A 23077-nucleotide genomic window follows, 5' to 3' on the forward strand; every position below is an offset into this window, starting at 1 on the left:
AAATGAGGAATTTGCAGGAAATATTAAAAGATTTGTAGTGATTCAGTGAAAAAACTTTCATGTAGATAAAATAATTGCAGTTGAAATTATTTGAAAGTTTTTTTAATACAAGAGGAAATGGGAGATGGGAGAATTGAACTTAAGATCTCGGGTGCAGGAATAAATTATCTTAAATCAATTGAGCTACAACCCCTTACAAAAATATTTCTGATAGAAAATAAGAAGGCTCCAAAAATGCTTTCTAAGTTGTGTTGATACTTGATAGAATTCTATAAAGTAGTAGTATATGTGTATGACACATCTCTAATTTAATTGCTTGAAAATTAATTCTTGCTGTGGAGCTTGAAGTATTAGCCCTCTGATGGACTGAATTAGCTTTTGAGTGATCCTGCATGGATGGATGGAGGGTGGCGGTTACAAAGAGACCATTCTGTTTTAGAGGGGCAGTTTAGTTCAACACAGATTTGCCCATCCCATCATATCGTATTCAAAAATGCTACTCTTACTACATTTGGCTTACCATATTTGTATTGTCTCTATACGTGTTTATGTGCCCTGCACTATTAGAGAGATGGTATAAATGTGGTGAGTGTAACATTCTTAATCGTCTTCAATTTATATCGAAATTTTCTATATAGTATATATATTAGCCATTAAATCCTTGATCACAAATTAAACCATCTTTTGTCTTAAAACGTCATGCATTCAAGCATAGTAAAACTTTTGGTCATATATATCATGTTTTCTGGTAAATTAGAGGGCGGCTTTTGTTCCAACGAGTTAGGTCAAGTTTCGACCATATAGGTTACACTTAACAAGAGCTGTTAAATTCTGTTAGGTTAAAAGATTTAACAATTCTTTTTCAAATGTGTAATTTAAATGTGCATTAGAAAAAGTCTTCTACATTTACCGTTGGGATAGTGCGTGTGTGTGTGTGTCTCTCTCTCTATATATATATAAAGCTAAATGTGTTGCTACAGTATGTTTCCATGTGATGCAGCTGTTTTATGGTAGATTCTTTTCCTTACAAAACTCTCTTTTTCTTCTAAAAATTAAACAAAATTTTATATATTGTAGACCCGCCGAAAGAAAATAAACACATTCTGTCGTTGGATTCCGTAAGAAAAATACTTGATTAAGTCGAATTGGGGCAAATCTTATTAACTTTTAAACCTAATTATTATTTGTTGTTTTTTGATGAACAAAATCTTAACAAAAAGAGAAAACCATATGCATATACACATTCCCAATGCAAAAAATAATTGGTATTTACTTTTACAGAAATAATGATGAGATTGACGCCCATGTTTTTTTGGCTCAAAAAACTTTCCACTCCATCGGAATATATGCATATTATGTTTCCTTGAGCAGCGCAGAGAGTGAAAAAGCAGCAGAAAATTTTGGAAACACCGTTCAATACATTAATTTTTTTTAAACTTTAAAAATCATCAAAGGCCTCCATCTCCAATGCATTGGAATATCACACCAATTGTTATATTACATTAATTGTAAAATTACACTTTGTGTTTCGGACCGTATTTCCGTCCACAACAAAAAATCTCCTCAGTAATATTCGGTCCCCTGGACAACTGAGTAAGTACTTGGGGGAATTCAATTTTTCAATTTTTCAATTTTGTATCCATGCATTCAGTTTTCTTTGAATTTTGGGAAATCATCAAAGGCCTCCATCCCCAATGCACCGGAGTATTATTCTTTCAAAATTAGTTTTGTGAGTCTGTAGTTTTTTGTTACGAGTAGTAATTTTCAAACTCATATTTTTTTTTCCTTGTGCATTTCTTTCTTTGTTGTCGTATGTTTAGATAACGAGGGAGGAGTGCTGAACGAGTGAAGATATGAGAACAATTTTGCTCATTAATCTCTAATTGTGATGGAAATACAATATACATTCTAATTATTCGGATTAACATTAGTGGCTATACATTACTGCAATGCATATACTGAGAAGAAAGATAATGCTACACCATGATTAAAGAGTTGATGCATGAAACTGTTATGGAATTGTGAATTCTTCTCCAACATATCTCTATACAAAGTAACTTTCATATAGATACATAGATTTTGTGTTGTGAAAGTACGGTATTCATCGAAACGTCGGAATAATATATACAATGGTAGATAGGGTGCAATGAAAAATGACTTTGTTATAGCTTTGCCGGAGCTTTCGATATTCAGTCTAAGAGAAGAAGAGTGGTTGCACCAAACAAATCAAATAGAACTATCCTCAATAAGTAAGTCTTAAGATTACATCCAGTGATTCTTCAAACCAACTAATTGCTTTTGAAGTTTCGAGATCTGAAGTTCAATATAAGGAACTACATACATACATACATACATACATATATACATACATACATACATACATACATACATACATACATACATACATACATACATATATATATATATATATATATCTAAGCATGGAAATTATTGACAGTGGCAGACTGCGGATCTAGCTGTGTATGTACACGCTTTAGAGTAGTTCTAGCGTAGGAGTCCTCCCTTTAGGCAATACACTATGCTATCCACCCAGTGAACAGTAACTGCCCTTAATGAACAGTAATCGCCTTTTGTATATCCACCGTTACACTTCAATAGCCCTGGCTATAGACAATAAAATATTAGTATTTTTTTAATTTATAAAATAGTACAAAATAATTTTATTTCTAATTTCGGATAAGATTTTTAATTGTTTTCGTTGCGCCAAGACGTCTCTCTACGTACTAAACGATTGGCTAAGTAATTTCCAACGACTGGACATCGATTCTTTGGTTCTTTTCCCACCCATTTTCTCAAGATAATTGGTATGAATGAGACTCCACATTTCTCGCAACTGCATCTCATTACCTGTAAGCGAACTATGAGTAACCTTAACCCAGCTAGTACACAACGCAATATCTTCAAGAAGCGTCCAATTCGTACCTGCATCAGTAGTCATTTTGTTGAAAAAAAAATTGGATTGAAACTTTGAGAGAAAGATAGGAATTTGATTGAAAGTAGTTGAGAAAATATGAAATTGTGGTGTAAGGTAGATGATAATGAGAAGGTAAAATAGAAAAGTAAAAACAATTTTTTTAAAAAAAAATTCAAATTTTTTTTCGTATTTTTTACAAATTTTTTTTAAATTTTTATTGAACTAATAAATGTCTGTCGTTGGGTTTAAAAAAAAATTGAATTCCAACACTCCAGATTGTGCCACGTGTCACAACGGTAACTTTTCTTAATTTTAAAACTATTATTTATTTATTTATTTATAAAGCAGAATAATATCAACCGTTGATCTCAGATCCAATGGTTGATATTAAATAAGATTTATTTTTATTTTTATTACCGTTGCAAATCGGACGGTCCAATTTAAAGAGCCGTTGAGACCGAACGGACCGTGGGAAGCCACGTGGCTTCCCAACGGTAATCTCGGCAGCGATGTGAGCCCCATACTCTGAAAAGTTGTCGGTTGACGCGCCCCCATGAGCGGGTGAGTCGCATGTGCCTGACAGAAAAAAAATATAAAATTGGGCTGACGCCAGGATGACGTTAGCCCTAGTGTCACATCCACTTGGGCTGGCAATTCCTCACAAGCCCAGAGCTCTGGCCTCCACTCTCCCTCGGGCGGCCCACGCTGGAGCTTCAAGACCGGGCTATGTGGCCCTATTTCGTCCCCCGTCCCCTGAGCACTAGCCCACGCTGGAGTTGCTCTTAGAGCATAGTTTTTCTGCAAGGGGTTGTCAAGTGACTTTATTTTACTATCTTCCAAATAAAATGGCAAAAATTGTCTTGTATTGGGGAAGCATATTCGTGCCTATAGAAATTAGTTAGGGTGACTTTAAGATATAATCCTATCCACGACCTACATTGAAAATCTCAAATCTCAACTCAACTTCTTTCTTAAAGCCTAAGGTTTTCCTTGACAAATGCATCTTATCAACCTTATATATGTACGACATATTATCCAAGGGCAGATCATGTTTGTAGCGAGTAGATTAACGTAACAAGGAAACGTATTTGTGGTGTGTAGCTTGCTAGCTAGGTTAACATATACTAAAGAAAATTCGTAAAAAGCACATCTTCTGTAGACTTCTCAGAGACGTACAACATCAAACACTACTCTCTCCTGTATATGGCATCCAATCAACCAAGGGGTGGATGCATGATAGCCATACAACCCCACAACATTGCTCTCTCGTATACTCCATCAGTCTCACAACATTGCCAACAGAGACCTCAGCTAGCTAACAGCCACATATTTCTAACGTTTTGAGAAAGTATAAACCCAGATGTTTGGCACTGAACTAATATATATTCTCTTCCTTTATAACTTTTGCTTGTACATTTATATAATTATATATACATATATGGACATCAGTGCAGTGTCTGCTAATTTATACTCTCTTTTTTCTAACTTTTGCTTGTAAATATATATATATATATATATATATATATAATATAATTTTATAATCATGTATAGACATCGCTGCAGTGTCTGCAATATTTTAGAGAGATCCAAGAGCAATAGCTAAACAACATATTAGCTAGGTTAATTCCCCTAGTAAGCACAAAAACGTCATAATTCAAAAGGGAGCACTAGGGTTTGTCATGGTGTATTAGGGCAATTATAGGCAGGCGGGGTTGGCATGCAATTTGATCAGCTCTAGGGTTGGTAGGCTGAGCCCAATGCATAATGTGATCTTGTGTGTGTTGGCCTGGGGGGCAATATAATTGAGTTGCTGTGGTCCCCACAAGTAGGCAATTTGCTGCAAAAAGTTTTTATTTTTTCCTTTCATTTTTTTTGCTTTGCTTTGCCCTCGATCAGTTAGCTGTTTCGTCCCAAACCCTATTTGCAATCTGAGAAAGAGAGAGAGAGCACCAATATAGCTGAATGTGCTGATCAAACCGAATGCCAAATTGGTGGGAGTTGAAGTTTTTTTTTCCATATTCCATAACTTGTAAAGGCTGTGTCTGCTGTCAGCAGAAAACAAGGCTGCAAGTTTGAAGGCGTAATTGAGGCATATTTTGGAAAAAACCAAGCTCTTACATGTAGTGAATTGTCTCTTCGAGGACCAGTAAATATTCTTTCGGTTGCTAGCTAGTTGCTTATCTCACGGACGTCGTCCTTGGAATTAGGTTAACATAAACCCTGCTGCAAAACTACGCCTATAGTTAATCTGGAGAAATTAATTAAAGACCCATCTCGTATTAGGGTTCCTGAAGTTCAAACTCTAGTGTTAGCATAATATCCAAATTCTAAACCACAAAGCTTTGATAATAAATAGGGTTCATCTACAATATACATGTATGAAATGTATCAGTGTTTAAACAGTTTGATCAAGTATGTCAAATATTAATCCATGCAAATTAAACGGTTTAGTGCACCAGTGCATATCATATATACACCGTTTAAATTATAGAGATTGTAGGGGTGGAAGGCATGATCTTGGAATATATATATGTATATATGTGTGTGTGTACTTATTTCTATATTGACTTTTAGTGATGTGCTTGAATGCGAGAGCTAGGTAGAGCTCTCGAAGACTCGATCTCCCACTTGCTTTGACAGCCCCACGAAATTTTCATGTGGCAATCTTACTTTTCCCCCACAAATCTCTCTGAAACGGATTGATACATGCATATATATGGACGACGTTTCTGAATTGACATGCATCAAAGTGAAACCCAATATTTCCGTTTCAAAGAGAATCGGAATGTCGTGACTCGTGAGGTCTAAAATTCAGTACAATTAATGACATATATAAATACTTATACATAATACTTTTATGCAGTCAATCACTCGTATATATACAAAGGCCAAAACTTTTTTTCTTGTGGGATTATTTTTTTTTTTTTTTGTCAGATGTCAATAGTATAGGCTTGCTCTTATATTTGGGAAGAATGTTTGCCGCTTGTGGCAAATCGTGCCCACCTGTTTGATTGTATTGGTACTTGTTGTATTCGTAGTCATTCGATCTAATTAATTTTTCTTCTTGAGCAAATTTCTTTTCTTTTTTTTTTTTTTTTTTTGGGTATAAATAAAGGGAAATATCCTGAGAGTGGTACTTGGCCGAAAGAAAATTAGTGAGAGGACTATTTCTGTGCCAAGTTTTCTCCATTTTTCCTTCTTTTCTACAGGAACATCTCCAACGGCTTAACCAAATCATGTTGTTTGAACTACAATAAATTTAACCCAAAACCACAAAAAGCTTGATCCACAGCGTAGTTATATCCCAGTTAAACTAGCTTTGTAAATGGTTGCAAGATTTCTTTACCTTCCATATGGCCGAGATTCAGTGTTAGCAGCCCATTGAGTTATTAATGGACAACCGTTAAGACCTGTTTAATTTGATATTACTATAATATAAAGATGAGCATGGTCATAGTGAAGATGATATAAGGTAAAATCAAACTAAATGCATCTAATGAGTACCTTTTAATAAATAGTATTCAAAGTTATCAAATGAAAAAAATATTCAAAGTTGTAGGAGTAACATTTTTAAAATCGGCTAGCCTAAACAATCTTCGAATTTCATGCTAAACTAATTAAAATATACCTAGTGTTGTTAGAGATGCTCGAAGTAATGAGCCGGGAGAAAATTTGAAGTAAAAAACAAGAGATAATGTACTTACGGAAAATTAGATGCAAATGATACATAGAAGAAGAAAGATTTTTACATGCAATAAACTCGGAGGAGAAAACGAAGCGCCACAGAAGGATTACAGTGAACGCAGGGAAGCAAGTCTGTCAGCTCGTCGATCTTTCTCCAGCGTACGCCGATTTTTCACTACCAAAACACGATATCGATGAACTCCTTTGCTTCTCTCGGGTTGTGGCGATATTCGGTTAGTATTTTCGTTGCGAAAGCTCTGCTGATTTCACTGAGAAGATGGAGCGTGGGGTTTGCCTTTGATGGAGTTGAGGTGTTGGGCCACGAAGATGATGCCCATTACAAGTATGAGGCAACCAACCAGGGTACTGAAGAAGAGGGCACCTGGTTGCCTTGTCTGGACAAACCCGTACACCCCGGTACTCGTCACAACAATAAGATCAGTGAGCCCGTCGTTTGAGAAGTCCTCGGTGATCAGGGCGTGTGTAGGCGGTGCTGGAAGGACAACTGATGTTACGATACTTCCTCCAGGAGAAATCACCACAGCCTCTTGTTCTCCGGCAGCAAGGACCACCTCTTGAATATCACGAATTCGCAACGAGAATGACTTCAGTGTAGGGACCACGTTACCAGTCTCCATCAACCCTGACGGAGATGGAAGATTTGACCATATAGCACCCGTCGTCAGCTGCCACTGCCAAACGGCATCATGGCCATGCAATCCAGGGGAGTATGATGTTACCTGAGAGAAAGTACACATCTTAAGTTGCCAATTCTGCATAAGTAAACAGTATCCTGTACCTTACAAGATTATAATTGAATTTTGTGAGTGATCTCATCCCAATCCATGACGCGATCAAGATTAGAATGCATACCTCACCACGATTTGTCAAGAAGACAACATCACCATGGCTTCCCTTACGATGCCTATGGCCATCTCTTCTCGGAATGAGAATGGGAGTTGCTACCTCCAACGATGCTAAATCATGAGTTCGACCAAAGCCTCTAGAATATTCTCCATGTTGGAATAAGTTAAAAAGGGAATGATGACATATCGAAGCATTAAATAGTTGTTCTCGAACGGGTACACCAGAGGTCGCAACAGCCCAACAGGGACGGAGCACTTCCATGGATCCACTAGCAACAGTCTGCTCAGCGCCATTTCCCCCTACAGCCTGCAGAGAAGGCACAGATTCTGTCACATTTATCACCCATGATGCAGCCATAAACAAAATCTACACTTCTGGGCACAATTTAATTATGCCACATTTATCCCTGCATTTCCTCCTTTTTTTCTTTGTGGTTGTCCACCAATCATAAATTTTTTATCATTGTGCTTTGGATCCACTGAGCATAATTCAACAGACATTAACACCCCACATCCACTGAGCATTAAACTTTTAGGCTGTTGAGCCAACTAGAATTGAGATAAGAGACCAAAGGTAGAAAGTCAAGAGATGTGCACCTGGACATGATCTAGGACTCCATCGCCATTTATATCAGCATGAAGGCCACCCTCTTGAAGATGAAGCTGATAAGATCGATAAATTTTGCATTACATCGGTTAAGAGATAACATAAATATTCCACATTTGAAACAAAGTTTTTCTATGTATGTACGTATATCAGATAGAAAGTAAAAATAAGAAATGAAGGACTGAGGTGAAGCAGGGTGGATCTCTCTCAAGTCTCAACATATAAAAAAATAAAGAACAAAGGCTGCTCTCTTTCTTTCACAAACCAAAGCATGAATGGCAATCATATCAAGTGTAATTTCACTTTGGTTATGACGCTACAAGGGAAATTGAGTGGGCTTTTTGTTTACCTTACAGAAAGTGCGGCCTGTTGCTAAGTGAATAACTTCTATTCCTTCTTTTTGATGAGCTACAACGACATTAGGGACCCACCAAAGTTGAGTGTGGTTTGTTATGGTAGGTATATATTGATATGGCTGCACCAGCAACATAAACAGGTCAAAAATGAATTTCAACACACAATAAACAATCTTAAATTTAAATGGTTCACAAGTTGCACCTTCTTAGATTTTGCTGAACCAGCATACTGTGTAGCTTTTCCAATCAAGTTTGAAATTTTTTTTGTTGAGTCCTTTCCAGGAGGATGGTTTTCTTCTGGCTTGTTGAAAGGGAAGTTAATAGTCTTTCCGGATGTTCTCTTCACTGTTTTCCTTTTGTGCCGCCTGAAATGTGCAAGTTCCAACAAAGTATCTTCTCTTCTATCCTAGTAATGGCATGTAAATTGGCAAATCACTTACCACAAAATAATACATTCAGTTGAACAGAAGTGCAATTAACGGAGTCAAGGACAGTCCTGTTAACATACCCAATGATGTGGCATAACTCCAAGGATAGATTCTCTGAATTCCCTACATTCATACTACAATGTAACATATATCAGGGGGATTATCTCAAAAGAATCTATCATAAATGAAGTCCAAACAAGCATGAATCATAAGCAATTTAGAGCAACAAGATGAAAACTATTAACCTACTTTCAGGTAAAGAAAATGTGTACTGAGAGACAGAGAGAGAGAGATTTCCATAAGCTTCTTCGGGGACCATTTTTCAAGTCGAAACTCAAATATTTCATATGTTTGACCAAAACAAAACTCCAAAGAATAAGAGTTTCACAACATTATACAAAGTACAACGAAAAATTGATTAACATATACACTGGGTAACTGTAACAAGTAACCATGCAGTTTTGTAAATGGTAGAATAACATACCTCTCCTGGACGACGACTGTTCATAGCCTGAACATCAAGCTTGTAGTTATGCTGTGGAATTAACCGTGAAGCATCTGAAGAATTCTCTTCAATATTCTAAACAACCAAATGACTGAATCAGCTATTTGAGAAGCAAATACTTCAATATTCTTAATCAAAAGTTGGAATCATCAATCAGATAAGAGTTAAACACCAGGTAGTAGCAGCATGCATCAATAAGATGCTAAAAGAGAAAAATTCTAGCTTGTACACCTGCTATAAATTTTTTGGATATATTACACCAGAAAATTGATGTCTTCCTAGTTTCTAAGTATAGTATGAACTATAAAGCATAGAAGTGCTAAAGTAAAAAGCATATGTACAAAAAAAAACGAAGATCACCTCATTCTTTCTAGTCCATCTAATAGTTCCAGAGTTACCAGCAAATGCATAAAATGCAAAATGGCGTAAATCCACAGTTCCTGAACTCTCAGAAGCCTGCACAAGATAGATAGAAAAAACCATCTAAACACTACGCTTCAGTAAATGCAAAAATCTGTAGATCAAGTTATCCACCCTAATTAAAAAAAACAAGAGTTTTACATGCATAAACCAAAAAATGCTTTTACCTCCTTCTCAGTTAGATTTCTTCTATGCTGCTCAGCATTTCGATCCGCCATCCCAATTTCTTCAAAAGGATCCATGAAAATCTAAAAAATGACAAGAAATCACTTTTAAAACCACTGTAGACTGATTAAAAATGCGAGTCTTCAGTTCAAACATTACAACAGCAATAACAAGTCAAATGTAGAAGTCTGGTTTCAATCAAGTACTCCAGAAAAAAGAATTTACGACGACAAGAAAGGACAATAAATAGAAACTTGTGAAATACCAGGAGCAGTGAAGCAATGAATATAGAAAAAAGAAAGCTGTAACAAAAGCAAGTCCAGTTTGAACCATTATAATCGATATTCATCTTGATGGAAAAGTGCAAAGAAGATTAAGGTCAGCATTTCTTTATCAACATCCTCAAAGTTTGTAAAGACATCTAATTAAAGGATGCTAAAGCTAGTAGATAATGCTTCTGCCATCACACGAGATGAATTGTTTAGAAGTTATGAATGAAAACCGTGGGCTTTAAGGTTCGCAAACAATCTTGGCAGTAGGATATATACTTGTAACCACACATGCTTTCTCCATAACGGATACTCGAATGAAAAGTTGATTCCAGAATAAATGGAAACAAATTAGACTGAATAATATAACAAGAAACATACATGAGGCTGCATTTCCATCCTTCCACCAACAATCACCAATCCTGTATCCCCATGCTTCAAGGTGTAGTTACTTATTGAGATGGCAATCTCCCTATGGTGCGCGTTATGTGGAAAATCCTCCTGTAAAATTCCAACTAGAATAAGACTATGGACTCGGATAACACCAATCAGGTCACCATTTCCCTATAAAGATATGAACAAAATTCCAAACCTTCCACAAACCTGTAAATTGACTTCCCACAGCCTTTTGAGGTTGGAATCAAAGCACATAACAAACCAACCCGACGTAACAACCACCAAAACTTGCCTGGGTCTTTGCCCCGGCCTAAGCTTGTCAATAACCCCGGTGGCCATTGCCACAGCCTGTCTGCCGGAGGAGATGCGGATTTTGTCAGGCAAAAGGCTCACCTCCGCAAGCACGCGCGCGTTGCTGAATCCTTCGTCTACACGCCTACTAAGAGGCTCCAAGACCTAACAATAACAAAAATTATCAATAACACTAAACCCTCAGCATACCTAACAAGTAAGTAACAATGAAAATGAAGAGAGAGAGAGACCTGGATTTTGGCATCGTGGGTGGCGACGAGGACTTCCTTCTTGCCGTCGCCGTTGAGATCGGTGACGATCGGCGGAGGAAGGCGGTCGCCTTCGAACTTGATCGGGTAGTCGTCGGAGAGATGCATCCACGCCTCTCTGAAGGAGAAATCACCCTCGTGCTGAAATTCCAAAATCAAAATCCAATCAGAAACAATTCAATCCGAGTTCAATTCAATAGAAATGCATAAATTCGATTGTCGTTAGAGTTTTTGTAGGGCTTTTGAGGGGACCTGAAGAGAGAAGAAGATGGCGAAGGCGGAGAGCATGAGAATGGCCAAATCTCGCTTCCTCATGGTGAAGTCTCCGCCGCCGAGAATCCAATTTCGCGGAGGACGGAGTGTTGAGCTGCAGCGGTGAGTGGAGCCTTGGAGAATCTGCGACTGTGGCCGTTACTTTCGGGAAGATTTTACCTCCAGTGCTCCAGAATGACTTCCGGAACTTCCTTTTGCTCTGGCCTTTTGCCACGTCGGTTGATGCAATAGCGTGCTGCAACGTCATTATTTCATTTGTTTTTTCTTTTTGTTAGGAATATTTTACCTTATTTTTGTATTACATATTTATATACATACAGCATACAAGTGTGAAAAACCATTTTTTCACTTTGCGATTGCTGCTGTTGTTTCTTTTTAAAACTGTTTTTGCTGTAATGTGATAATATATAGTTATGCTAAAAAGTAAGTGTTTGATAAACTACGATACTAAAAGTGCTTTTAACGAAAAAAACAGACAAGGTAATTGTCAATATGAAAGTTTTATTAAAAGTTATTGTTCACTCGGCTCTTATGAAAAAACATATTTTTGAAAAGCATGGTTAGAGCTGTCTCTGTTCTAGACCCACGATATTAAAAACAAAAACTTTTTTTTTTTTTTTACCAAACACAATTTTAACTCTAATTTTTTTAAGAAGCTACTTTTAAAAAAAAATTTGGAACCCCAATCTAGCCATGTCTCGCATCTTAAATTGCAATTAATCATTTCTTTTACTTATATTTGCACATTGTAATTAAGCAAGTAAACGTCGTCCTTGTTTCCGGAGCACAATCCTTTAGTCCGCGTATTCGGATTACTCTTCTTCTCAACCGTTAATCGTTATATTTATCAGCTGAATGTTAGCCTAGTGATATTTCCCTTCGCTTTGTCATGCAAAATTCCAAAGTTCAAATTTCCTACCCAATACTCGAATTTAACGGACGTCGGTGGTTTTGATATTAGTAATCTCGAGAGGAGAAAACTAAGGCAACAAACTGTAATAAAGAGCAAACAAAGGAAGGCAACTTAGAAAATAAAAAGATTTGAAGCTTGTCCAGTAAAAAGATTAGCCCTTCTTTTTCACATTTCACTACATACATTCATATACATTATTCCCAACTCTTGTGCACTCTTCATAAACTGTGACATCCACAACAAAGTCGGAGTCCGGCCGTTAAGTGCTGTCCACCGGACAAAGGAAAGTACAGAAACATCTGATTCCTAGCTACTTTCTATACACATTTAGAAGGAGAAGCGTTGGTGTGTAGCTTGGTTAGACATTGGTCTGGTTGCAGTGACCGGTACAGAATGTAGTTCTATGATTTTATCAAATCATTTTCAGTAGGTTGTTTCAACATCTTGTGCTTCCTCTTCGTCTCTAGATATGAAGCAAGTTGTGCGTTCTTCCTTTTGGCCAGCTCCAACTCCTTCTCTAGGTTTTCAACCTATTTCGTTCCACAAACAAAAAGCAAAGCTCGGTATCACGTTATTTAACAAACTTGAGCACTAAGTCATTCAGCCTGCCAACTTGAATTAATGACGTAATGAATCAACTTCATACATACCGTCTTCCTCAACTCAGACTCCTTCTGCGTCTGTGCATCACACCTGTAGCAAAAGGGTTTTGTTGGGTTCAAGAGAAGAAACAAATAGAGAGACTCAATTATATAGCATGTAAATATCTCGGTGCCACATTCCCAACTAAGTATGCCTGGTACTTGAATGCAAATTTAAAACGATACCTCATGAAAAGTTGTATATTCTCTTCGCATATCTGATCAACTGTCATGGGCTCTATATTGTCCGCAGACCCCACTACCTCATTTGACATCTGCATTGGCATTCAACAATGTAAGAATTGTTTATTCTGTACTCAGAGCAAAGCAAAATTAGAAACAAGACAACGACACTGAAATATAGAGAACCCAGAGGGGTTTATCAGGGTCTGTTGTGGTCCACTGCTCTAGAAATCGCAGTACGCATCATCGTTCTTTTATAAGGTTTATGAACATGAGTGTGGTGAACCTGCTGGGCACATGATATGTCCTAAACCTCCAAGTGGCCATGCCCTTATATTTATTTTTTAAGCATTTCAACTTTCAACTGATTATTTGGTTGAACATCAACAGTGTTTGTTCTTGTTTAACTACTGGCAAGTAAGTTTTCTAAGAGTGAAGCTAGCTCCTCTGCAATGTAATACATAACAATGTTTGATAGTCATAGACAATATGAACACTGCAAACATTTGAGACCCAAAGCTAGAGACCGTGCTACCAGAAAACTCTTTAATATCCTTGGTACGATGTTTAACCAAGAATGTTCTTAACCATTGCGTGCTAGCTGTCAACTGTACTAAATAGATTGAAATAACGAATGGTAAGAAGCAAACAAGAAATTAATACTGTGTCTAACTTACAGTTGGCGAATCGTTTTCAAAACCAGTTTGGTGGCCACTTCCATGCTGCCCATTGCTCGTATCTTGTACAATATTATCAGGAAGGTCATCCATAGTTTGGTCAAGATTCATCGAATTTGGTCCGTCTCTAGCCGAAGATTTATACGTTGGGCCCTTTGGCAGGTTGCGAGTAAAACCAATAGGCTGATATCCCACAAAGTGACATTTGCTTTTCCTGTCTTGTCCAGAACAATTCAACAACTCAGAACAGTGAAAATACATGATTCTGTGTCAGGAAAGCACATCAATGTAAAGAAAGCCAATACTTGTGTGTGCGAGAGAGAGAGAGAGAGAGAGAGAGAGAGAGAGAGAGAGAGAGATCAAAGGATGTATGGCATACACATACAGTCAAAATTTAAAGCGATCAATTGTATATTAACATCTTTCATGAGAAAAACACTTTACAAAGGTTTAACATGGAAAATGAAGTACTACTAGATACCATACCTAATGTTCCACTCATTCTATAAATGCTAAGGGGAAAATGACCAGAATCCAAAAGAGAGACCAAAATTTTTCTTCTATGCTGCCCCCATTTTATGAACAGATATGGACCTTCCACGGCATCAAGTTCCAACTCATGGAGTGGAAGCTTCTTTCCTGAGACCACTTTATAATGGATAGACGTCTGCAAAATATATTCTATGTGTGTGTGTGTATAGAATTTAGCGCTGTTGACTTCTCTTCTATGCCTGGTCTTTCTTTTGTACACCCCCAGTGTGCCCAGGGTATTATTAAACCTTTTCCTCATTTAAAAAGAATATAATTTAACCATTAGTTTTCTTTCTTTTCTTTCATAAGGACTAGACACCCCTCAACAATAACAATGACATCCCAACCCCTGTAAAGAAAAAGGTTGTCTGTAATTTGGAAGTTACAATAACTCACCAGAAATCATTTACCATTTGTTTCAGCCTATTTTCAAGCCGGGTAAACAATGAAGATCTCTCAAAATCCTGCTTATCATGTGCGGGCTCTATAAAATTTGCTTCAAGAATTCCTGGTGATATGTACATTAAAGCATATTAAATAAACGAATACGTCCAGAACATATCTACAATGAGAAATACGGAGTTAAGGAATTGTACCAACAACACCATTCCCCTTTGAAGAACCATCAGCTGTGACTTTCCAGAAGGGCTGCAACAACGTGAAAAAAAAGTCACTGCATCAGTTAACTGGAATGTCACTGGTCACAATTACACAACGGCCATCCTTATCATGTAGCTCGCTTGATATTGCATTAATTTTCATTATAGATTCAGCTAAAGAGTAAGAAAAGCAACAAATAGCCAAATTTCACAGCGCTGTGTGACTGAAAGTCAATTCGGTATATTGTACTTCCATGAATTACATCCATTTTATTGATCATCTAGCCCAACTTACAACTTCAAACCGTAGTATACTATATGATTCACGATATACTAATTTTCAGTTAGCAACATAAGTTCCAAAAGGATAGAAATTGCACTTCAGCGTACTCAAAACATACCCTGATGAGGCGATTCTTGTGGTACACATTGAAGCCACTAACTGCAAGTGCGGGTGCCTCTTTAATGAATCCAATGGTTGTTTCCACTGTAACCTTAAGCAGGAAACCAGGTATTTGAATTATTTTTCATTTCAGAACTACAAACTTCCATAGCTCAAGAATGTTGCAGGGAAAAAGGAAAGATAACTTACCTCTTTCAATATAGCCAGCTGAGGCTTGTACGGTACAATGTCTACATATTTCAAGTCATCTTTAATATCATATTGCTGTACAGGTTTTCCCCTTAGTATAATCTTGAAGTCTGTAAATCTTCTGAGGTACAGAATGGAAGCATAAGCCTGATCATAAGAAAATGACTGAATAAGAATCTTCATAGTAAAACAACTGTTGCTGAAAAATAGAATCGTCATAGTAAAACAAATGTTGCTGAAAAATAAAAACATCCGTAAAATTTAGATAAGTTACCCTCAATGAAAAGCGGATACGGTAAGATATATGTGATTGTATATCATTGATTTTCCTTTGTGCTACAGCCGAAGTTACACGGGTAGCTTCTTCTCTCAACCGTATATCCTACATCAAACATAAAGAAGAACCACAAATACTAACAAAATCAGGATCCTCTCTAATGTATTCATTGGTGCACATGCAACAACATTGAGTACAATGAAGAACGATAAATCCTTCAAATCCATGTCAGGGATTTTATATCAATGGATATGCTTACTCCCGCCAACTTTTAAAAGTTAAAACTAAAGGCGCATGGAATACAATGTTAACATTAATATACTAAAAGTGTAAAATACAAACCGACATATCACTTTTTTAAATCAAAATAATATGATATACCAACAAACTCAGTTGGCAAGTTTTGCCGACTTAATGTGACAAAAAACTGTGTGCACTGCTGTTTAAGAACGTGGTTCGATAGTGCACAACAGCAAGTAATAAACTAAATATACAGGAAACTAATGACAACTTATTACTTATTATACAATATCATAGAGAAGAATTTTTGTTCATCATTATTTAGAAAAAGTGAAGACTCATCTTCGTAAATGATGAAAGAGGAGCACTATAGCCAATTAGTGGTTATTAGGGCAGAGTTCAGCTGAGTTGACTTAAGAAGCTGATTTGGGACACTAAAGCATGGCTGTGTCTCATACTTGTAGATGCAAACATTTAGCATATCACATAAAAGAGGACAGCTGAAAATATGTGCCTAAAGCATGGACTTAAGAGAGATTTTATAATTTACGTACAGCCAAATAAGTTTGACATACCTCATCATCATCATCGAAACTCAGCTCATATATTCCTTCATCATTTAGCCACAAATTGTATATAAGTATTCTTGTTCCATGCGATCCAATTTCCTCAAACTGCAAAATATAATTATTCAAAAAAGCTAGTCAGGGAACAAAGCATGCGGACACCAACAACAATAACAACAACAACAAAGCCTTTTCCCACTAAGCAGGGTCGGCTATATGAATCCTAGAATGCCATTGCACTCGGTTCTGTGAACAAAGTATGCGGACACCAACCTGAAAAATAGAAAGTAGTGGCATTTCATGGCTCTTAGTCTTGGATTACTGTAAATTAGGTACAAAAATGGCAGCCTGGTTGTGGTTGTACAAATGCCAGAGCAAAAGGCATCATGGCGTGTTGAATAGAATTAATTCACATACTAATAGGGTGGACTTATTAATCTTAAGATTTTAAAACGCAGTCCTCAACAAACATCAAAGTAAGGGAAAAGTGAGCATAAATTTTTGCCCATAATACACCACAATGGGATTGCTCGTATCCACATACCCCTATACAATCTTTGTTGTTCTAATAGCTAAAGGAAACATGAAGACTGAAAGCTATGGGAGAGAACCAATTACGCATAAAAGACATAATAAAATATATCTAAACAACAATAGAGGTTGTCTTTTTGAACAATCTTTCCTTGACTTGTATAGACTGGTAGAGAATGTGATTCTTCTTTCTTTTTTAACATGAAATTTAAATCATATATTACAGATTTTTCAATCTCCTACATAATAGTCTGCAACATATCCACAAAACCCCTTCTAACTACATGACTACTATCTAAAAGCAGATGCCGCCAATTTACAACTATTGTTTCATCTGAAATAACTTTATGTTACTGAACTTATTGCTGGTGATGATACCACAAGATTCAGGATTTTACTTCTGTACAACAATGGAAGTATTCAAAAAATAAAAAACTACTGTATAGTATTTCTGTAAGAAGAACCATCCAAAACACCTGTCCCATGAGATCGTCCTTTGATGCAAAGGGAGACCATTCTAAGATTGTTTTCAAATTAGAAGTCCAGTCATCCTGTGAGCCATAAATTATTGGTTCCACCCAATTTCCAGAGATGTCATAATCAACCTACAATTGAAATAAAAACAAAGTGTGAAATGTGAGTCACTTGCAAACTCTCAAGGAGGAAAAGAGAAGCTTAATGTTAAAGAGCCAAACAGTACCATTGGAACAATAACGTCATCCTGCCCAGTTCTCCGTAGGAATGTGTAAGATAAAAGACCAACACTCTGGGTAGCTTTTCTAAAAGACAGGTATTAGGGCAGAGTAAGTCATAAACATTGAATTGATTTATGTCAAGGATAAAATATTCAACGAAAACAGAGGAACTAAGAATACTAGTCCAAGTGAAATCACATAGCCACGTATACCAATCAATGAACATTTTAGGAAAAAACATGCAAGTCCAAGCTAGAGCCATTCACAACCATCAAGTTTAAATCATAGCTTCAAGATGTAATCTTTAGTTTCAGTAGGCTGGATGTGTTAATATGGTTGTGAATGTTTGTGGCTGTAGTGGAAAAGAAAGGTGGTAGAGTGGTGGGAATTGATTGACTAAACTACTTTGAAGAGGAAAATAAACTAAAAAGAAAAATAAATAAAACATACCCTGCACGAATTGCACGACTGAAAACAATTACATCAGCACCTAGCCGCATAGTGCTTGTCTTGAATCCATTACCATCTGAAAAGGTACACACTTGTCAGATGTCAAGATGAACAAAAACATGCAAAGATCTAGGATTTCACTGATACAAAAAACTACAAAACTCAGCATGTATCATACAGTGAGCTTCAAGTGCAGACATACAAAAATTTCAACGAGCATTCAACCGCTCAATATATACACTGAGCCACAAAAAATGAAATAACTATAACCCTGAACTGACATAAAATGCCATGGTAAATCATGTTTTACACATGAAAATTTTTTCTTTAGCAGAAGAAAAACAAATTCTAAAAGCTATCCATCAGCAACTCGTTGAAACAAAAATTCAACAAGAAGTTGACATGTTTGAAAGATGGTTATAATTACATTGCCCAATAGTCGTGTTTGCCTTCTTTGTAGAATACCCCAAGCTCATGCATTTGCGCATACCTTCGGGATCCATTCCACCGCCATCATCTGCACAGAAAGCATCACAACCATTTCCAATTTTTATTTTCTTTTCTTTTCATGACACCACATATCATTCCAAAAAATAGTGATTGCTAAACACACTGAAACCACACCTTGGAAAAGTAAGGCTGGAGAGTTATCCTTCGCAATGTCGATTTTATCGACACTCACGAAAGTTGCACCATTTTGCACCTGAATTAATGTAGAAAAAGTAAACAAATAAAACATAAATTCAGTGTAATTTTCTTCATTTTTTGGTGCACTCATATTCTGAAATTTACCTCATCAACAGCATTATCCAAGAGCTCAGCAATGGCTGCAAAACGTATAAAATTAAATGAGAGAATTTTGAAAATCAGGAAGAAAAAAAAAACCCTAACTCCCAAAAGATGCAAAGAGCTTTACCGCCAAAAGCCCATTTGTGCGAAGTGGCATTGGAGTGAAGAAACTTGGGATGGACTCGGGCATGCTCAAGCTGCCCCTGTGCAATGGAAGCCCTGCTGGTGGGACCCACTGCATAATCGCCGGCTCGCCAGAAACTACGAGATTCTAGGGTTTGATATTTGGGGATCACGGGCTGTTGCAGAGGTTGGGATGTCGTCTGCGGCGGTGCTTTGCTTGTCTGATTTTGTGGTCCGGCGCCGTTCTCGTCGTCGCTGTCGAGCTCCACCACGGTAGGGGCGTCCTTCTCCCTTTTAGGCGCCATTCCGAATACTCGCTCCCAGTGTGTTTCGCTCCCGTTGTTTCGGCCTGCAAATTTTTGTCTGCCGTTGAAAACTTGAAAGGGACAAAACGCACCCCTTCGAGACAAAATTCTGTAGCGAGGCTTGGGCCGGTCATTTCAAGTCTTCACGAGGCCCACCTGTAATTCCTGATTTCTTTTCCATTCTTTCAAAAAAATTAAAAAATAAAAAAATAAAAAAGAAAGAAGAAGAAGAGAAAGAGTATAGGTTCTTGAATTTCGGTTTAATTCGAACTTTGGTTCTTAAAATTAAATTTTTGTGAGCATTGATTCTGATTTTGTTATTAAAAAACTTATTACTTACATTGTGACGAGTTTAAAAATTAATACTCACAAATTAAGAATATTTAAGACTTTCTCGTACAAATAGAGAGAACTCCTAATAATTTTAATAAAACTATTTGCACGTCATACAATTCGAGAAGTGATTATGCCCACACTTATTACCCTAATTCAAATATTTGTTTTTTTTTTATTTATTAAATGGTCGTTTGATAACTATTTTGTTTCAACTAAGAATTGAAGAATGGAAAACCAAACTTTGAAAAATTATAAAAATAAAGTCTAGCTTTTCAGTTCAGTCAGAAAATTAAAACTGTTGTGAAATCGACAATATGTGTGCAATGGAGATAAAGTAAATAAGACTAAATATTTATGAGGTTCGACAAATATACCTACATTCTCATGATAGTAGCACTATTCTCTCTCATTATCAAATTGAATTACAAAAGCAATGGAAACAATAGAAGAATTCAAAAGATTGAGAGCAGTTATGGTTCTTTATAGTGTGCCGTCTTCTTTCTTCTACTTGTGTAACATTTTTGAGCTATCATTGACCATTATATAAGAATTCTGAGATACGCTAATTAGAAGAATTAGATAGAAATTCTTGAATTGTGTGTCTCTCCACCGAGCCACTTTCTTTGACTTTGTCCTACACGTGAAGGTTCGTTCAAACCAAATAATGTCATCCATATTTACAACAATAAAAATGGTTATCAAACAAATTCTTAATAATTTATATAAATAAAAAATTAAAAACGAAATAATTATCAAAATTCATAAATTAAAAAATAATCCTAAAAAGAAAAGTCTCAGATCCCAACTCTCCTTTGACCCAAGTTATACGCCTCGGGTCTGCTTTGATCTCTCCCTCAGCAATCGCCGCCGGTGCTGCGCTCATTTTCTCCGTTGCTGCCCATCCAAAGGTACTCCCTTCGCTCCTCTTCCTCTGTCTCCACGGTTTGTGTTCGTGTTACTACTCTTACATTTAGCCACGGTTATTCAACCGCTTTAACATTTCCCGTCGGTTTCTCTTAGGGTTCGGTATCTGATTTAGGTAAAAGCAAAACACGTAGGCAGTTGTTCTGATGCTTCCAAGCCTTTAAAATGGTTTCAATTAGCTAGAAATGGTGATTAAACATGTTTAATTAGAGTTCCTAATTGATAAGGAAGTTGGTCACTTTTTTTTAATTCGAGCGATATTCTAATTTAATTTAAACTGTGGGATTCGAAATTGAATTGAAAATGCGGAGTACACTGTACTAACCAACTTTCTCAGTACCGCAGAATTGGTCCTCTTTAGTATGGTAAAGATGAAGCTGAACATTGGTATTTTCGAAATAGGCTATGAACAATTTGTATTTTGGTTCCCAAATCCTGAATTTTAGTTCTACTGGGAAATTTCTAGGGTGTGATACATACTTGAATTTGGGGCAGCTTCCAAACTTTGTTCGTCCCCGTATTTTTTTGGGACAAGTTTGTTATGGTGAAGAGGAGTTGGATGCAGGAGCTATTTCGACTGCATGCCATTTTAGATGGGAGAAATACCAGACAACCACAATTCGATAATGGACAATCGTTTTTGTTTGTGATTCTTTGATAATATGTTGTTGCGTAGTTTAATTAGAGTTTGTTGTGCCACCTAATTTTTTTGTTACAATTTGATTGATGACCTGCTGAACCATGCTGGTTGTTACACTGTGATTCACGAGTCCATGGAGCGTGCATCGGAGCAGTTTGTTTTCATGCCAAAATGTTTTCCATCAGATGCCTTCGACTTTATCTGGTTGAGAGATTTATGGGATTCCTTGCAATGGTGTATGACTTGAAGAATGTTTGGTCATAAGATGTTCAGAAAGCATTCCGTTTTATCTTGTATACAACACAATTTGAAAATTCTCTGTCTAATAGTTGATGCCTAATTTTGGCGGTGCCTTTCCAGTTCGGATGTGAGATTTAAGATAAACTAGCTTCTTATTTGACAAGTGTGAAGTGTCTAATGTTTTTGAGGCAATTCAGCAGCTTCCAATTTTGGCAATGGAAACAAGTGCAGGCCCCGAGCACAACTTGATGATTGGTGGAAGTGATTCACCAACTTTGCAAATTGACCCCAAAAGATCCCGGTTCCCATGCTGCATTGTGTGGACACCCCTTCCTGTTATTTCATGGTTGGTTCCTTTCGTTGGCCACATTGGCATATGCAGAGAAGATGGCGTCATATTGGACTTTGCGGGGCCCAATTTCGTGTGCGTGGATAACTTTTCTTTTGGAGCAGCAACTCGCTACATCCAAATAAACAAAGAAAAGGTATATGATGTCTTCATATCTGAATTCGTATCACCTTCTCGTTCCTGTTTCATTTATGCTCATTAAAATTTTGACAAGCAGTGTTGCACTATTCCCGATCCGTCTGAGTACCAAAATGAGGATCAATATGGGGAGAATGAACCTGGTAGAGACATAAAGACATGGGATGATGCACTCCGGAAGGGCACTCAGGAATTCCAACACCGAGCATACAACCTTTTTACCTGCAATTGCCACTCCTTCGTAGCCAACAACCTAAACAGGTTAGGGTTTCGGTCTGGTGGGTGGAATGTGGTGAACCTTGCAGCTCTGATCTTCCTCAAGGGTCAGTGGGTGAGCACAGCAGCCGTGGTGCAGTCCTTACTACCGTTTTTAATAATATTCTGTCTCGGAGTTGCATTAGCAGGTTCAACCTTCCTAACGTACTTAGGTTTCTTCACCGCCTTTCTTGTCGGTTGGTTTCTTCTTGGTACGTACTGTTTCAAGAGTTTGATCCAATTGTAGATTCTGTTATTTGGAGTCTTCGTACGAAAACTTTGGTTTCAGAGACTTGTGATTCAAATGTATAGAACAGAGGCAATTGCCAGCTACTTTCGACACTTTAAAAGCATGTTTTCCCCGTTGATTTCTTGAGTGTCTCTTTCCTCTTAAGAAGGCATGCGTTCCAAGAATCGAATGTACTAATTTTGTTGTGTTTTTTTTTTTCCTAGTCGTGTAACTCTAGCTTATGGAGAACGAGATTTAAACTTGGGTGCAAAAAGTGGACATATTGCACCAACTAACTGGCATAATTAACATTTGCATGCGCTAAAAAGGTTGTTAGAAATAAGGCTGTAACGGAATTATTATTTTATACTTACCAAACAAGATGTAAAT

General features: G+C 37.0%; 3 protein-coding genes across 6 annotated transcripts; 1 reads left to right on the forward strand and 2 right to left on the reverse strand.

Annotated features, from left to right (window-relative positions):
- Positions 1-6613: 6613 nt before the first annotated feature.
- LOC137747033 (uncharacterized) lies at positions 6614-11635 on the reverse strand. The gene is made up of 13 exons (XM_068487029.1): positions 11444-11635; positions 11174-11332; positions 10839-11087; positions 10617-10736; positions 9969-10049; positions 9742-9837; positions 9361-9456; positions 8957-9010; positions 8651-8854; positions 8442-8567; positions 8083-8148; positions 7493-7792; positions 6614-7359 (listed from the first exon to the last, which is right to left on the reverse strand). The coding sequence occupies exons 1-13, from the start codon at positions 11504-11506 to the stop codon at positions 6886-6888; spliced, it is 2088 nt and encodes a 695-aa protein (XP_068343130.1). The 5' UTR covers positions 11507-11635; the 3' UTR covers positions 6614-6885.
- An 844-nt stretch (positions 11636-12479) lies between these two features.
- LOC137747317 (protein MICRORCHIDIA 2-like) lies at positions 12480-19640 on the reverse strand. The gene is made up of 17 exons (XM_068487409.1): positions 19276-19640; positions 19152-19186; positions 18984-19062; positions 18787-18876; positions 18360-18435; positions 17915-17993; positions 17691-17819; positions 16693-16791; positions 15875-15982; positions 15601-15747; positions 15410-15502; positions 15006-15057; positions 14806-14917; positions 13879-14092; positions 13205-13293; positions 13028-13070; positions 12480-12907 (listed from the first exon to the last, which is right to left on the reverse strand). Exons 1-17 carry the CDS (start codon positions 19574-19576, stop codon positions 12779-12781), a joined length of 1875 nt encoding a protein of 624 aa, XP_068343510.1. The 5' UTR covers positions 19577-19640; the 3' UTR covers positions 12480-12778.
- A 1046-nt stretch (positions 19641-20686) lies between these two features.
- LOC137748342 (protein RTE1-HOMOLOG-like) lies at positions 20687-22938 on the forward strand. Of its 4 annotated transcripts, none has more exons than XM_068488484.1 (3): positions 20687-20820; positions 21917-22201; positions 22283-22931. In XM_068488484.1, exons 2-3 carry the CDS (start codon positions 21932-21934, stop codon positions 22703-22705), a joined length of 693 nt encoding a protein of 230 aa, XP_068344585.1. In that variant the 5' UTR covers positions 20687-20820; positions 21917-21931; the 3' UTR covers positions 22706-22931. The 4 variants fall into 4 exon arrangements, with proteins under 4 accessions (XP_068344585.1, XP_068344586.1, XP_068344587.1 ...); XM_068488485.1 differs by having other exon boundaries at positions 20705-20820; positions 21914-22201; positions 22283-22934; XM_068488486.1 differs by having other exon boundaries at positions 20716-20820; positions 21888-22201; positions 22283-22934.
- Positions 22939-23077: the final 139 nt, after the last annotated feature.

Source organism: Pyrus communis, chromosome 10, assembly GCF_963583255.1.
Source record: "Pyrus communis chromosome 10, drPyrComm1.1, whole genome shotgun sequence".
NCBI lineage: Eukaryota > Viridiplantae > Streptophyta > Magnoliopsida > Rosales > Rosaceae > Pyrus > Pyrus communis.

Excerpts from the sequence above, each read along its gene's own strand:
- LOC137747033 (XM_068487029.1), bottom strand. The coding sequence starts at position 11,506 with ATGAGGAAGCGAGATTTGGCCATTCTCATGCTCTCCGCCTTCGCCATC. Across the intron at positions 11,333-11,443 it reads CCATCTTCTTCTCTCTTCAG|CACGAGGGTGATTTCTCCTT; the intron begins GTCCCCTCAAAA and ends TTGGAATTTCAG. Across the intron at positions 7,360-7,492 it reads TCTTGACAAATCGTGGTGAG|GTAACATCATACTCCCCTGG; the intron begins GTATGCATTCTA and ends ACTTTCTCTCAG.
- LOC137747317 (XM_068487409.1), bottom strand. The coding sequence starts at position 19,576 with ATGGCGCCTAAAAGGGAGAAGGACGCCCCTACCGTGGTGGAGCTCGAC. Across the intron at positions 15,748-15,874 it reads GTATCCGCTTTTCATTGAGG|GCTTATGCTTCCATTCTGTA; the intron begins GTAACTTATCTA and ends TCTTATGATCAG. Across the intron at positions 14,918-15,005 it reads AAAGGGGAATGGTGTTGTTG|GAATTCTTGAAGCAAATTTT; the intron begins GTACAATTCCTT and ends ACATATCACCAG.
- LOC137748342 (XM_068488487.1), top strand. The coding sequence starts at position 21,727 with ATGTTTGGTCATAAGATGTTCAGAAAGCATTCCGTTTTATCTTGTATA. Across the intron at positions 21,805-21,913 it reads TGAAAATTCTCTGTCTAATA|CAGCTTCCAATTTTGGCAAT; the intron begins GTTGATGCCTAA and ends GAGGCAATTCAG. Across the intron at positions 22,202-22,282 it reads TCCAAATAAACAAAGAAAAG|TGTTGCACTATTCCCGATCC; the intron begins GTATATGATGTC and ends TTTGACAAGCAG.